Source organism: Ammodytes marinus (assembly GCF_949987685.1).
Source record: "Ammodytes marinus genome assembly, chromosome: 22".
NCBI classification, from domain to species: domain Eukaryota; kingdom Metazoa; phylum Chordata; class Actinopteri; order Uranoscopiformes; family Ammodytidae; genus Ammodytes; species Ammodytes marinus.
The window spans coordinates 19,778,495-19,793,391 of NC_137226.1; the positions used below are offsets into that span (position 1 = coordinate 19,778,495).

Below are 14,897 nucleotides of genomic sequence, written 5' to 3' on the forward strand. Positions count from 1 at the left end.
GAAATGATTATGTGCTTTATCTTTTTTATTATATTTAACCCACATGGTGAGGTGAGAGGGGGGGGGGTGGACACAACAGAGACGTTTTAATGCTGCTGGAAGAACTAGTGAGGACTGACGATTACTTTTTAGTTCCTGTCCTGGATGGATTGGGGTAGCTAACCTCTGCCCGACAAAAAAAAAAAAAAAAAAAAAAAAATACTATGCCACATTTTTCTGCGCTCATTTAAAAGGCATTACTGGAACACAAGTGGTAAGTTATTGGTAGGTACGGATATGAAATCTACAGCTAAGTCATGGTAACCTTTAAAAGCACACAACAAACATGGCCGATGTGTGTCGTCTTTGTGGGGCAGAAGTGACATCGGTGATTGGTTGGTTGGCGAGATGGTGGGCGGGGCTAGTGAAACATGAAATGATGACATAACCGTCCCCTTCTGATGATGCAAACATGAGGCCCAAAAAGTAGTTCCGGAGGCCTTAATGTAATATAACCTCCGTCTATCATTAAAACTATTGCATGATCACATTTCAGCTTTTTAGAAAAACAAAAACAAAAAAATTTGGCGTTTTCTGCCTTAGTTCTCTAGTGTCTTTGCTTTACAATTTGTACATCCAGTGGTATAACAAACCCAGCGGTATATGACAGAATATATATAAAAAAAAATTTAAAAAAAAACTTTTAGGATGACTACACAAGCATGGAACATTCAAATTTATTACACACTTGCACAGTTAGGGCGCGACTGCAAATTTGGCGACCTGAAAGGAAAAAAAACGTCCACTGAACACACTGGATTTGATGGAAAGAAACAGAAAAAGAAAAAAACGGACAAATTGAACGTAATGCAGAAAAGTACTTGCAAATACTTAACATTCACTATATACAGACACGTGGCGGGCCGGGCTGTCACCGGTGAGGAGGCCGAATCGAAGGGGTCGAGAGCCCAGCGGTCCCAAGCATCGTACATGCAGTGGAGTTTCTTGGCAGGGGGGAAAAGTTCAGGGGGTTAAAATTGCCTATAGACAGCAGTGTCGGACATTACTAAAAGCTACAGCCACACACTTGGAGTATAGTCACTTGATTTTTCTTCCATTCCTTTCGGGTTGGAAGAAATCCCCCCCAGACTCAAACAAAAAAAAATATATTTTTTCCAGGAGCACCTTGGACTAACACTGACGGGAAATAAACAAATGACAGAATTGTATATATTGTTTATGTACAGATGCACATTCTTTACACTTCAGTCCATGCTGCTGCTGCTGCGCGGGGGTCCAGAGACAGGAAGTGATGAGTCGGCCATGTCTGATAGGCCCCTCCTCTTCCTCTCTGTAAACAATGGAAGTGTCGCGCTGCCGGGCCCGTGTTCAGTAACGGCCCCACAAAAAAAAAGTAACTCAAATAAAAACAATCAGTGCAATGATGGAGGAAAAAAAAAAAAAAAAAAAAAAAAAGACAACGCAAATAAGACTTTTACAGCTCGTTGAGAAAAACACACGGAATGAACCTGTCTTGTAAACCCATATCTATTCTCTCTGCTTACTCGACTCTGTTGTTAATAAATACACTCGCTGTAACCGTCTATAAAAGAGTTTATAGTTCCCGGGGCTTCCGCGTTCACACAGCTATACGTACTTTGATAAGTTTCTCATAAAAACCTACTCAGCTAAAATGATGATGTAATGTAAAAATTATGGCGCTAGGACATAGTAACTTTTTTTTATTATCTATAAATAGTTTTAAAATAAATATACCTGTATCACATTGTCTGTAGGATATTATTTATCTGTCACTTCTACAGCGGCCGCCGGCCTGGAGGAGTCTCAATTCATGCACTTAATCCTGCGATTAGACTTCACCGCACAACCACAAAACACTCAAGTTATCCTAAGGTTTTCAGTCAACCCAGCTTTGTATTTCACAAGGCGAGAAGTTGGCCTCCTCCGACGGCTCAATCTCTTTCCTCTGATAAGTTCAGCTATGTTGGCAAATCTCCATCAGCTCCACTCAAGATAATTCATCACGGCGCAAACTCAAGACAATTTCTTAAAAAGACATTCCCTTATCTCTCATCATACTCGGAAACAAATTCATGGTTTATATAAAAAGAACAAGGAAAAAAAACAACAACACTCCTTCAGCTTTTCCTCGGCCACCACAGTTCAGCACAATCAAAAACAAAAACAAAAAAAGACATACAGGGCACATCAACAGGGACACCATAAATAAGGTTATAACGTAGGGGGAGAGGGGAAGGGAAACCATACTGCCACTCTTTACAGCGCTGATGGATCTCTGCAGCGTCAACATCTCCGCTCCGAAACAGAAAGAGCTTTTATTGTGAAAATGATTCCTACTGGCTCCGTCTCAGGCCTTGTCTCCTCTCCGGTCGTGCCTGGCAGCAGCGCACCGTCCAAAGGGCTCGGGAGAAGAGAAATGAAGTCTCGATGTTGTAGAATAGTAGTAGTAGTAATAGTAGTAAAGGTGGTGGTGGTGGGGAGGGGAGGGTGTAGTAGGGTGTTGTGGTGTCCCCGTAACAGCATGCTAGTCCTGGCTGATTTCTTTTTGTCCAATGTTTCTTTTTGATCGGTGAGGGAGAGAGATGGTCCAAAAATGAAAGCAAGCGCTCCCGAGAACAGCATCGCTCCGATATGAACGTCGGAGGGGGGGGTGGGGTGGTTTAGGGGGGGCGGGGCTTAGTGGGAGGGTAAATCCATCCAAACTTCCTTCCACCCCCGCAAAGCTTTCGACTGCTCCACCCCTCTTCTTCTTCTTCTCTCCTCTACACCAGCTGGTAGCCCGAGCCAGACGACTGGTCGTATTCTATTGTGTACTGCGAGGTCCAGTCCACCGCCACGGGCCGGATCAGACCACAGCAGCGGATCTCAAAGAAATCTATCAGGTTTCTGAAGCAGCCGTGGCTGGAGAGAGAGAGAGAGAGAGAGACGGGGAAAACAGGGTCAACAACATTCCTATTGAGCTGGATGGGTCATAAGTACCTGTATAAATTCCACACACAAAGAGCTAATCACATTGTTACAATACGAGCCGCTTCTTAAGTGTATTAGTCTGCAGTCTGCACAGTGTGATATAGTCTAGCCCGACAAATACTGTAGGTAGCTGTCACTTTGCTCATCAATCAATGTAATGTATTTAGAAGGGCCTAGCAGCTTCCATACATTGGGACTGCATCTCGAAGAGCATTCATGGACAGTTGGTCATTTGAGAATCCGATGAATATAACAGAGTTTCTAGCTTCAGGCTAGGGTAAGTGTTTTAAAAATAAAGTTATACATGCTCTTCAAACTCGCTGATGGAGTTTGGTATTAGCAGGGTTATAAAAAAAAAGATCTCCGATCGTATTGGGGAGGAGTTCTCATTTTAATGTTGGGACTGAAAACCAGCTGATTAGATTGTGCTCAGTATAGCCACACATAACACAACATGAACCTACTTGAAGGGGCTTTCGATGGACGTGGCTGTGACTTTAAAGTGCTTGTATCTCCGGGCGTTCATCCTCTCGTTGGTGGTGATTCCCAGGGCGGCGATCTAAGAGACGCGAGTGCAAACCGGTCAGAACACATAGCACTTAAACACTATAAAATATAAATCAAGAAAATGGTGGTTAGTGGCAGTAGTGAAGGGCAGACCTGGTAGAGCTGACACATGATGAGCACGGCCACCCACATGAAGTGGAAGACGCTGTTGAGGAACATCCAGAACATCCAGGGAGAGCAGGAGGCGATCTGGGTCAGGTAGAGCCAGAAGCCATCCTTAGCGTAACTGGTGGCACAGTGGATCCTCCAGTCTGAAGGGAGAGAGAGAGAGAGAGAGAGAGAGAGAGAGAGAAAGAGTTAGAAGAGAGATACAACTAGTTAAAGGTGCACCATGCAGTAAGGGGGATTTGTTTACATTTGAGAAGTGTGCAGGTAGTTTACAAAACAGATTTTCTCTTTGTGTAATATAGTATAAATGATTCTATCATTATGAATGAAAACGGAATACATTTTGGAGGCCCCTGTACCAAACGTAAGACTAGAACATGTTTGTGAAGAAAGCACCGTGGCCCTGTTTCTGTAAACAACAACAGTGAAACAGTGACTCTTAAAGCAGCTCCGAGTAACATTTAAATATCTTTTAAACAGTCTCATGTTTCCTCTGATAATCATAAATTACCTTTAACAGCAAACGAGACCATCAGTGCAAAGAAAGACGTTTTTATATAGTTTTTATTACTGCGTTTGGTCTGGTCGCACACCCAGTCCGATTTTCGGTTCGCTCGTGCAGGCTCTTTGGTCACATATCCGTATTGGTCGCAGATTTCAGTGTGGCGCTGCAACGCGATTTGAGAAGCCTATCCCTCCAGGTGAGGGAAGGGGAGCGGGAGCCTTGTTTGAGACAGTTGTTTGTCGTCATAATGACTGATAACGGGGCTGAACCATAAAAGAAAAAAAAGAAAATGCAATGAAGAAAAGCTAAAAGGGAGAGTGGTAGACGAGCGGGAGGGCGTTGCCAAGCAACATATACACAATGTGAACTAGACTGCAGTGTTTACTCCTAAATGAATGAGCGGTAGCCTACTAACACAAAGTTTACTTTGCCTAACCATCATCAGATGACCATTATTCATCTGAAATAGTCATTATTTACAACAACATAACACATTACCTCATCGTGATCCATAACTAACTGCCGTCTATCGTTCATTCGCTTTCTGTGAGGACACAGAGTCTTTCAGCTCCGTGAGAGTACTTTGGTGACACTGCATCAACTCATTGCAATCAGGTGTGTGTAGCACTTACTGGCATTAGTTGATGCTGTGTCACTAACCACTCTCACGGAGCCGAAAACAGTCCGGTGCCCTCACACTTTCAACACACGGACATGCACTATATTGCTTCCTGATTATTTGAATCTCGCACGCCCGGCACGAGCTAGAAAACAGTTTCACGACAGCTGGCGTCGTAAAAATACTACCGCTTTTGTCCAAAGGGGCCGCCAAGGGACCAAGTTACGCGTAGTGGCTTTAAGTTTGCTTTTCATTTTTTTTAAACTTTAAACAGTGTTCTAGGGATCTGAATTTTACTGTGAGGGAAAGTTTGTTTATTAAGTTATGCGAATATACCTGAGGAAATGTTTACTTCTTCGACACACCCAAAGTGACACAGTGCACCTTTAAGTGCCGAGAGAATTTAAAAGCTAATAGAAAAGGTTTTTACTACTTACAGGAAATGCAGCCGTAAATCATCCAGCAGATCATGCAGAGCAGGAAGAACAGATAACCCATGAAGTAGCGGTGGTTCCCACTTCCTGTAGACGTATGATAAACAGAGTAGACAGGGTCATCCATAGAGCTGTACTGTTGTGTTGGCTAAAGAGACTGTTCAATATACAAATACATGCAGACGAGGGCCAGTTAAGGAGCTTAACAGCAGCAGAGATAAGACGGGATGACTGCATGGCTGTGTTTCATCAATCATAAAGTGTTTTATTCCTGGAGTTGAATTTAAAACGTGTTTAGAAATAGGGGGGAAAAGACTATGAAGTCTATTTCTGATTGAAAATGTAACTTTAGATTTCCATTTGAGCGGGTCACCGGCACGCAGGCCTATTAATGATGTTGCACTATAACACTGTTCACAGGGCTATAATAGGCAGCAATGTGCCAACAAAGACAGGAAAGAAGAACAATTCAAGCTAGTGAAAATAGATATAAACAATGCTGAAAAAGCCGCTTTGCAAAGGTTTTAAGAGGAAGGAAATGCACTCAAGTTGTTGTTTTTAGGAAAACTCTACAGTGCACCTTCCACTACTAAATGTGGAGTCAGTGATTCTGGAGAATTCTTGTTGCCAAAATCACTTTGTCAATATCTGTGACTATTTCCTCACGATCCGTCTTTACCATGTGTGCACTGAAAATATGTCCAGTTTTAGTACACAGTGTAGGTTCAGTACACTGGCATGTTGCTGGCTGAGGTGGGCCCCCTTTGTTTGAATACCATTTTACAGAGCCTAGTTTATGATTTTTAAAGAGCTTTTTGGATATATTTCCAGGCACCATGACAAAGGGCGTCTTGTTTGCTCGGACAGTTTCCACACTTTTATAGCTTCTTCCTGACCACCTGCACGCTTACAGACACACACACACGCTTCTTCTTCCAAGTCAAGTCTACCAAGTCTAAACCCCCAAACAGGCTTTTGAATAAGTGAGGAGTGGACCAGGCAAAATGTCCTCACTTTCCAAAATTGTTTAAAAGCTTAAATAGGCCTTCACAAAGCTGCATTACACAGACACAGACACAGGCACAGACACACTTTTTTCCTGTCTTCATTCCCTGCCATTAAAGCCTTTGCCCCTGCAATGCATTCTTGTTATAATTCAGGTTCATTTGTCATCTTGACTGTTCCTCAGTCTTTGGGGCTTATTTGCTTTGTGATGTTTTGTACAGGCCATTTTTAACAGTATTCATTAAAAAGCATCCTGGCTTACTCAGATTACCCTCGACATGTTTCTCCTGTTGTGTATGTACGTAGAATAAACTAAAGAGCAGAGACTCCAGTCAGGACATGTGTTGGACATGGAATTGATAAAGGAAGGACACAAACAAAACCAATAATAATACATCGGGTTTATATAGCGCTTTTCCAACTGCTCAAAGACGCAAAACTAGCCAAAAGAACAGACTTTACAAACTTACCGACACAGTTCCCCACCCAGGGACAGTGGTGGTCGAATTTGGCGATGCAGCGGTTGCACACGGCGCAGTGTTTGGACCTGATGGGCTTCCGTATCTGTTTTGGAAAAAAAAGTAGCCACATGAACAGTTATTAGTTGTGTCATTCATTGCTTTGATCTTGTTCTGTTTGTATTGTGAGCTTCTTATAAAAAAGAGAGAAGCCAGTGTTTACCAAGCAAGTGCTGCAGAATATGCTCAGGTCCAGACTGCCCGTCTCCGCCAGCTCCACAATTGTCTACACCAAAAACAAAAGCAAGATTAAATTAAAACTGCAAGCAGTGATGACCGGGCCCTCGCCCACACATGCTGCAAGCCGGAAGCGCGGAATTGTCGGCGACGCGCTCGCCTTCTGCACATACCCAGCAAGTTTGATGATGATAGGACCTACGGTTAAGGAGTTATGGCCAATTTGTGGATAGGCAGCGCCCCCTATGGGTTGGTCGCGATAAGCTTCGAGGGACATGCTACCACATGACTTCTGCACATACCCAGCAAGTTTGATGATGATAGGACCTACGGTTAAGGAGTTATGGCCAATTTGTGGATAGGCGGCGCCCCCTATGGGTTCGTCACGATAAGCTTCGAGGGACATGCTACCACATGACTTCTGCACATACCCAGCAAGTTTGATGATGATAGGACCTACGGTTAAGGAGTTATGGCCAATTTGTGGATAGCCCCGCCCCTGTGGCGCCCCCTATGGGTTAATCGCGATAAGCTTCGAGATACATGCTACCACATGACTTCTGCACATACCCAGCAAGTTTGATGATGATAGGACCTACGGTTAAGGAGTTATGGCCAATTTGTGGATAGGCGGCGCCCCCTATGGGTTGGTCGCGATAAGCTTCGAGGGACATGCTACCACATGACTTCTGCACATACCCAGCAAGTTTGATGATGATAGGACCTACGGTTAAGGAGTTATGGCCAATTTGTGGATAGGCGGCGCCCCCTATGGGTTCGTCACGATAAGCTTCGAGGGACATGCTACCACATGACTTCTGCACATACCCAGCAAGTTTGATGATGATAGGACCTACGGTTAAGGAGTTATGGCCAATTTGTGGATAGCCCCGCCCCTGTGGCGCCCCCTATGGGTTAATCGCGATAAGCTTCGAGATACATGCTACCACATGACTTCTGCACATACCCAGCAAGTTTGATGATGATTGGACCTATGGTTAAGGAGTTATGGCCAACGTGTTATTAAGCCCCGCCCCCACATGACTTCAGCACATACCCAGCAAGTTTGATGATGATAGGACCTACGGTTAAGGAGTTATGGCCAATTTGTGGATAGGCGGCGCCCCCTATGGGTTCGTCACGATAAGCTTCGAGGGACATGCTACCACATGACTTCTGCACATACCCAGCAAGTTTGATGATGATAGGACCTACGGTTAAGGAGTTATGGCCAATTTGTGGATAGGCGGCGCCCCCTATGGGTTCGTCGCGATAAGCTTCGAGGGACATGCTACCACATGACTTCTGCACATACTCAGCAAGTTTGATGATGATAGGACCTACGGTTAAGGAGTTATGGCCAATTTGTGGATAGCCCCGCCCCTGTGGCGCCCCCTATGGGTTAATCGCGATAAGCTTCGAGATACATGCTACCACATGACTTCTGCACATACCCAGCAAGTTTGATGATGATTGGACCTATGGTTAAGGAGTTATGGCCAACGTGTTATTAAGCCCCGCCCCTGTGGCGCCCCCTATGGGTTCATCGCGATAAGCTTAGAGGGACATGCTACCACATGACTTCTGCGCATACCCAGCAAGTTTGATGATGATAGGACCTATGGTTAAGGAGTTATGGCCAACGTGTTATTAAGCCCCGCCCCTATTCACATATTTCACATTTAAAGACTTCCTGTTGATTTTGGGGCGGGGCTTCAAGAGGCTTTTTTGTGGGGCCTGCAAAGATACATTTGGGGTTGTAATTTGGTGCAGCTAGGTATAACACAGCCTGAGCTATGATGAATTGAAGTTTCATGAGGTGCGTATTTACGCGACACTTTGACCCCCAATAGATCCCTGGTACTGTTCTAACTTCCTGACCTTTTCGCAATTCCTCATCGGGCAAGGGTCTTTTGTATTTGAGAAGTGGTTTGACGTCCCTGGCGTGAAAACTCTAGGACTAGTTCGTCGAAATGCGAAAAGATGGTTTTGGCGGTTTTTGGCACTACATCCAACATGGCCGACTTCCTGTTGATTTTGGCCCTGGACATGAAATTGCATTTATGTGCGCCTTGGGCCATTACATGTTGTCCGGCAATTTCAGGCTTCTAGCCCAATTTTTGAGCATGCATTTCCTGAAAAACACTTTTTGGCCATAGGGGGCGCCGTTTTTGAGATCAAATCCTGAACCACTGATACATTGAAATTTTTTGCAGGTCTGATGGGTACGCAAAGATTTTCAACTTTTGCACGACGGGAAAGGGGTCAAAAGTGACAAAAAAGAGTCGGAAAAAGAATAAGAATAAAAATCGTACCGATTACAATAGGGCTTTCGCACATGTCTGTGCTCGGGCCCTAAAAAAAGAAAGGAAAAACAGACAGACATGATGCAGAAATATGAATGAACAAGTGAGAGATTCATCTGTGCCAAGGTTTATTTGGCACGGCAACAAAAGAGTTGGTGACAGCGTAACAAGCTGAGGCTGGGGTTTACAGCTGACTGATCCCGCTGGAAGCTGTGAAGTGGGCCACAATCTAGTGACACAATCACTCATTTGTTTTTCTCTTTTGCGTTTTGTTTCTGTATAACTATTGTCTTTAACTTGCACTGTATTATGTCCTGCACCGAGTTTCATTGTTGCACTGCCTCTCGTGTTTTGCACTGTTTCTCATTTACTACCCTGTCTACCTTTTTTTCTTTCTTTTTTACCATTTGTTTCAGTAAAACGTAATGCCGATCACTGTGAACTCTGTTTATGGTAATTGACAGTTGTTACAGGGGATCTAATCTGCCCTGACAGTATTCTTCCTCCTGCGTTTTCTAAACAAATAAACGAAAGACACAAAAATCATAGGAAGTAACATAGGAAGTGTGTGTGTGTGTGTGTGTGTGTGTGTGTGTGTGTGTGTGTGTGTGTGTGTGTGTGTGTGTGTGTGTGTGTGTGTGTGTGTGTGTGTGTGTGTGTGTGTGTGTGTGTGTGTGTGTGTGTGTGTGTGTGTGTGTGTGTGTGTGTGTGTGTGTGTGTGTGTGTGCCTTAGATCAAAAGGTTGCTGTCCGGCTTGAACAGAAGTGAGTCCTGCTCTGTGCTAACAATGCAGGGTATATTTAGCACTTCGTCAATCACAGGGCCTGGTGGGAAGCAGAGCCTCTGTTGTCCTCCATTAGAGCAGAGAAAATGAGGGACAGAGAGGAGAGGACTGGGGGTGGGGGGGGGGCAGTTGGACAGACAATCAGCCATCGCTCACTTCTAAGCAGCGTACTGCTATGAGCTGGAAGTACTGTCATGTAATACGTGATGTCAAAACACCACCAGGGTAAAAAGTGCAATTTGATCATGTTTCTAACAAGCAGATGCAACTGAAATGCCTGTAACCTGGAAGAAATGGACCTATTCTAAGAGGTGGAGTCAGCGATTCTGGAGAATGCTTGTTGTCAAAATCAATCAATCGATCAAAATGACCTTGTGATCTGCCACCTGTCTGTAAAGAAATCTGGTCTTAAAAAGCAGCATAGGCGGGTATGTAAAAAAAGGGGGCCCACCGTAGCTAGCGTTTACAGAGCCTAGGCTGTGTATTAACACTGGATAATTTCTCAGTACACACACAGTACAGAAAGGTAGCGGATTGTGAGGAGATATTTGCTGTTTTTAAAAAAAAAACTGACTTTGACAACAAGCATTCTCCTGAATCGTTGACTCCACCTTTAAAAGAAATAAAAGTTGAAACACAGGAAACCTTTCTCAAACAGTATATTCAACCTTTCTCAAACAGTATATTCAACCTTTCTCAAACAGTATATTCAACCTTTCTCAAACAGTATATTCAACCAAAGTGCTCGCTGCCTGTAACTTTACCTTTTTCTTCTGCTCCTCTGACGCTTTGATAATCCCCGGGTCAGACTTCCAGGATTTGCCAAAGTTGTAGAAGAGAGCCACTGTGTTTATCAGGAAGGGAAGGTGCACCGTGGCAAAGGGGAGATGTGCAGCGGGGTTAAGGAAGACGCTGGACAAAGGGCTACACATAAATAAGTCTGTCAACAGCTCTCGTTTCAACACAATCAAAACCCATTCATTTTAACCACAAATAAATAAGTCTGTCAACAGCTCTCGTTTCAACACAATCAAAACCCATTCATTTTAACCACAGCCATGCTGTCAGAGGACTGATGGCATCAATATGATACCAGAGTTGAATTCATGATCGCTGAACTAAACCAAAACAGATCTTTAATGGAGTCCAACCTTAGTCGAGTCTGGACACACAGATATGACATGGAGATTTTTATATTAAATGCAATGTTTAAAAAAAAAAAAAAAAAGTATAGCATCATTTGCCCTTGCATTCATGGGTATATTGGCAAAAAAGGGAACTGTTGATAACTAATACAACTTACTTTAAATGGCTAATTAATTTAAAATATCAAATGACTTAAGCAAATCAAACTTTTTGAACTGGCATCTACATAAAGGAATACTTCACCCATACGGAACCGGCGTTCTATCATTATAAAATCGCTATTATAATATAATGAATGAAGTTTTTCTTCCCCCAGTCTTTCCTCAGTCTTCCCTTTGCCCAGCTGTCCTGTTAATCCTAACCCTAAATTTGTACTAGTGTGATGTCATACTAGTAAAAATGTAGTGTTAGACCAGGGGTGTCAAACTCATTTTGGTTCGAGGGCCACATACAGCCTCTCTGATCTCAGGTGGGCCGGACTAGTAAAATAATGGCAAAATAACTCCAAATCCCTAACTTTGTTTTTCAGTAATATGCTTTATCAGCCTACATTTGTAACCTACATTATCACGGATCACAAGGGATCTCTGTACCCCCCAGGAGATGTCTTAGTAAAGGTTGCTGCCGGCCATGGGAATAGGAGGTGCGGCGCGTAGCGCCGCAGCAAAAATTTTGGGGGTATTTTGCTCAAAGATGCCAATGTGCACTAATGAAATAAACAACTGTTTATTTGAATACACAAATACAACAGGCACTGACCTTACAGTTGTCCAATTTTGTTTACTATATGTACAGGGACACATTTTGTGCAAACATGCAGACAAAATACAATTAAATAAAAGTGCAACTTCTACTGTTTTGATTTATTTTTAAATACAGAGGTTATTGGTTGTTTTGGAATTCGTTTTTCCCAATTTAAAACATAAAAATAAAGCAGCATTGAAAATTAGGAAATAAATCTTGTAGGCCTACACTAGCATGCTCCTGCTCGTTTTGCGCACACAGAGCCACAGACACACCACGCTTGCTAGTACATTAATTGTTCAGCACTAAAAATAAAAATAGTTTTATTTTTATAAAAAAGTAATAAAATAAATGTACTAAAAATAAAAATGTTTTTTTTTTTTTGGTTTTTACTTTGCCATAAAGCACTGTAGGAAACATTAATAGCGGTGAAGCAGGATTGCCATTTACCATTTCCCACGTTGCTAAAATGTGCTTTTTTTATTTAGGCTGCCCCCTAGCGGCAGGAGTGAGCATTTCGGTTATTTCTTTAAAAAGTCATAACTCCTCACAGGAATGGGCTAGAGACTTACTTTTTTTTTTGACATACTCAGAAATGTATGCTCTACAGGTCGCGGGCCTGATCAAATCATCTCGCGGGCCGGATCCGGCCCGCGGGCCGTATGTTTGACACCCCTGTGTTAGACAGTGAGACCATAACACACTCTTTCTGCCTTTTCTCAGGCTAGGATGAACCGATTTGAAAAATGTTTGCACATTTATACTACATAGGATCTCAGAATTCAATAAACCTTCATATTCCCACCGGTAAGATAGGTCTTTAACAACAGTAGTGTGCGAGACAAACGCTTGGCCTTCACATTGTTATCCAGAAACACTTCAATAAGACTATTTCCTGATTTTCACTTCATAGTAACTGGACTATGTGTTGGACTGTGACGCAGAGAGCGACTCATTTGAAGATTGATCATTTCACAATAACTCATGGTAACTTCCTTCCAGGAATACACACAGCGTAGATACAGCTGTGGAGCCAGTCAGTGGTGCAGGTGTGCATGAGTCAGCTCAATCCCACAGGAAACCAGTGACACTGATAGGCCCAGACAGTGAACGCCTCACCACTGTGTTGGACATAAATAGAAATTACTCAAGAGTACAGAATTGTGGCTGTGGATCAAAAGTAAAAAATGAGGTAACCAATCTGCATGTTGCCACTGCTGCATCTTTCAATGAGAGGTATTACACGACTGCTTAACATACTACTGCAAAAAGTAGTCATTTTTAGAATATAATGTAACAGCAGCCACTTAGAAATACTCAGGGGCCTATTCTGTTACTGAGAAACCTGAGAGCAGAAGCTGATGTGTGTTATGAATATGTTGGGATCATACATACTCCAGGTTTAAAATGAAACACCTGCACTATTACAAGTTTAATATATGCCAAAAACGCATATACATATATGGTACCGAGCTAGAATCCCACAGGTTTTCACAATGTGGGGGAAACATTTGTCGACCAAGTGCATTCAGAAAGAACCAAGTCTGCAGCCATGCAAGAGGCTCTGGGAGCTAAATGATAACACACTCATAATGGCAGCGCTAACACGCCGATGTTTACCATCCTCAGTACTCACTGATAGGCACTAAACAGACAGTACAGTACAGACTAATGGGATTGTGCAGGTACTCGTCATAAAATCGGGGTACAATTTTTGTAATCATGACATGTTAATAGCGTGAGAGGAAATACGATCAAAAAGTTGTTGAAATTATACCATAAAACGTAACATTTAATGGCAATCCAGCCAATAGTTGTAATTTCAGTCTGGAACCAAAGTGGTGGGGCGACTGTCCAACACTGCCTTCACTGAAGCATGCTTACATTACAACTCCATCCAGCCCTGTTATGACTTGGCCGATAAGCACTTCCCTAGTTGTGAGCGAGTGTGACGGCATGTAGCCATTGATCATCATAAGTATCTCCATAAAGAGCTGGGGGCTGCAGTAACACCTACTGTAAAGGGCTAATAAGTAAAAACACTCCCAGAATGCCTCTTGGTCGACTGACTCAGTGATTAGTGGCGACACAGAGACGGTGACAACGCCTCAGACAAATGGCTGCCTGTTAGCAAATATGTACCTTTTGAAAAGCTGTGGGGGTGCGGTGGATTTGACCAGGTTTCCCTAACAGTTGAGGGAAAGAATTGTCACTGTTTGGGGTATTTTAAAGACTGCTATAGTGTGCAGACATACTATAGTGAAATGAATGCTATATCGGTATGGTACAGGGAATTCATGTGTACGTTGGAAAGGTCTTCTAAAGCTCCAGGTATTGCCCCGACTCATATTTCATTCCAACATTGTCGTTCTGTTGTTTTCAGACGTTCACCTGCTGGACATATATTTATGAGCAAAAAGTCTATTGGGGGAAAATATGATCCAGGTCTGGTGGGGGGAAACAAGTACTCTCAAGCAGCTCTGCCTTTGTCATTTGATCTGATTTGAGCCACAGGCCTTGGGGTACTAGTGAGCTGACAATGGCAGAAAGTGGGTCAAAACTGCTGGAGAAAAAGTGAGAGAACCTGGACGGACGGTGTGCAAAGTACTGGCCTGCATAACTACACTGCCATATGAAGACATGATGAGAAATATGGCACACCAAAACAAGGTCTCTTGTTTCTCCTTCTGCATTGCAACACCTTCTTGTTTATTAGAAGTAATTCAATGAAAGGTCTCCCACTGCAGTAGATATTGATATGGATTTGTCTTCTTTCAACCAGATGTCGGAGCCTCTCAACCCATAAAATGGTTAATATTCTCAACTTCGAATCAAAGTACAATAAAAGTTCACTGAAACTGAGAGCCCCTTCAGAATGTGGGACACAACCATCAACCCACACTGGGCCTCAACCCTTTATGTGACCACTAGCCAGGCTCTGAGGGGTCAGAGAGTAAACTGATGCCTCCCAAGACACTACACAGGCTGGAGAA

General features: G+C 43.2%; 1 protein-coding gene across 1 annotated transcript in view; it reads right to left on the reverse strand.

The window, feature by feature from the left end:
• Nucleotides 1-2,681: 2,681 nt before the first annotated feature.
• Nucleotides 2,682-14,897, reverse strand: part of zdhhc17 (zDHHC palmitoyltransferase 17) — a 38,697-nt gene continuing 26,481 nt past the window's right edge. The window contains exons 11-17 of the mRNA XM_080051278.1: nt 10,779-10,891; nt 6,911-6,973; nt 6,700-6,793; nt 5,228-5,311; nt 3,652-3,809; nt 3,456-3,550; nt 2,682-2,922 (exon numbers count right to left, since the gene is read on the reverse strand). Coding sequence (XP_079907404.1) covers nt 2,784-2,922; nt 3,456-3,550; nt 3,652-3,809; nt 5,228-5,311; nt 6,700-6,793; nt 6,911-6,973; nt 10,779-10,891 — 746 coding nt within the window. The 3' untranslated portion in view covers nt 2,682-2,783. The remainder of the gene's footprint in view (nt 2,923-3,455; nt 3,551-3,651; nt 3,810-5,227; nt 5,312-6,699; nt 6,794-6,910; nt 6,974-10,778; nt 10,892-14,897) is intronic.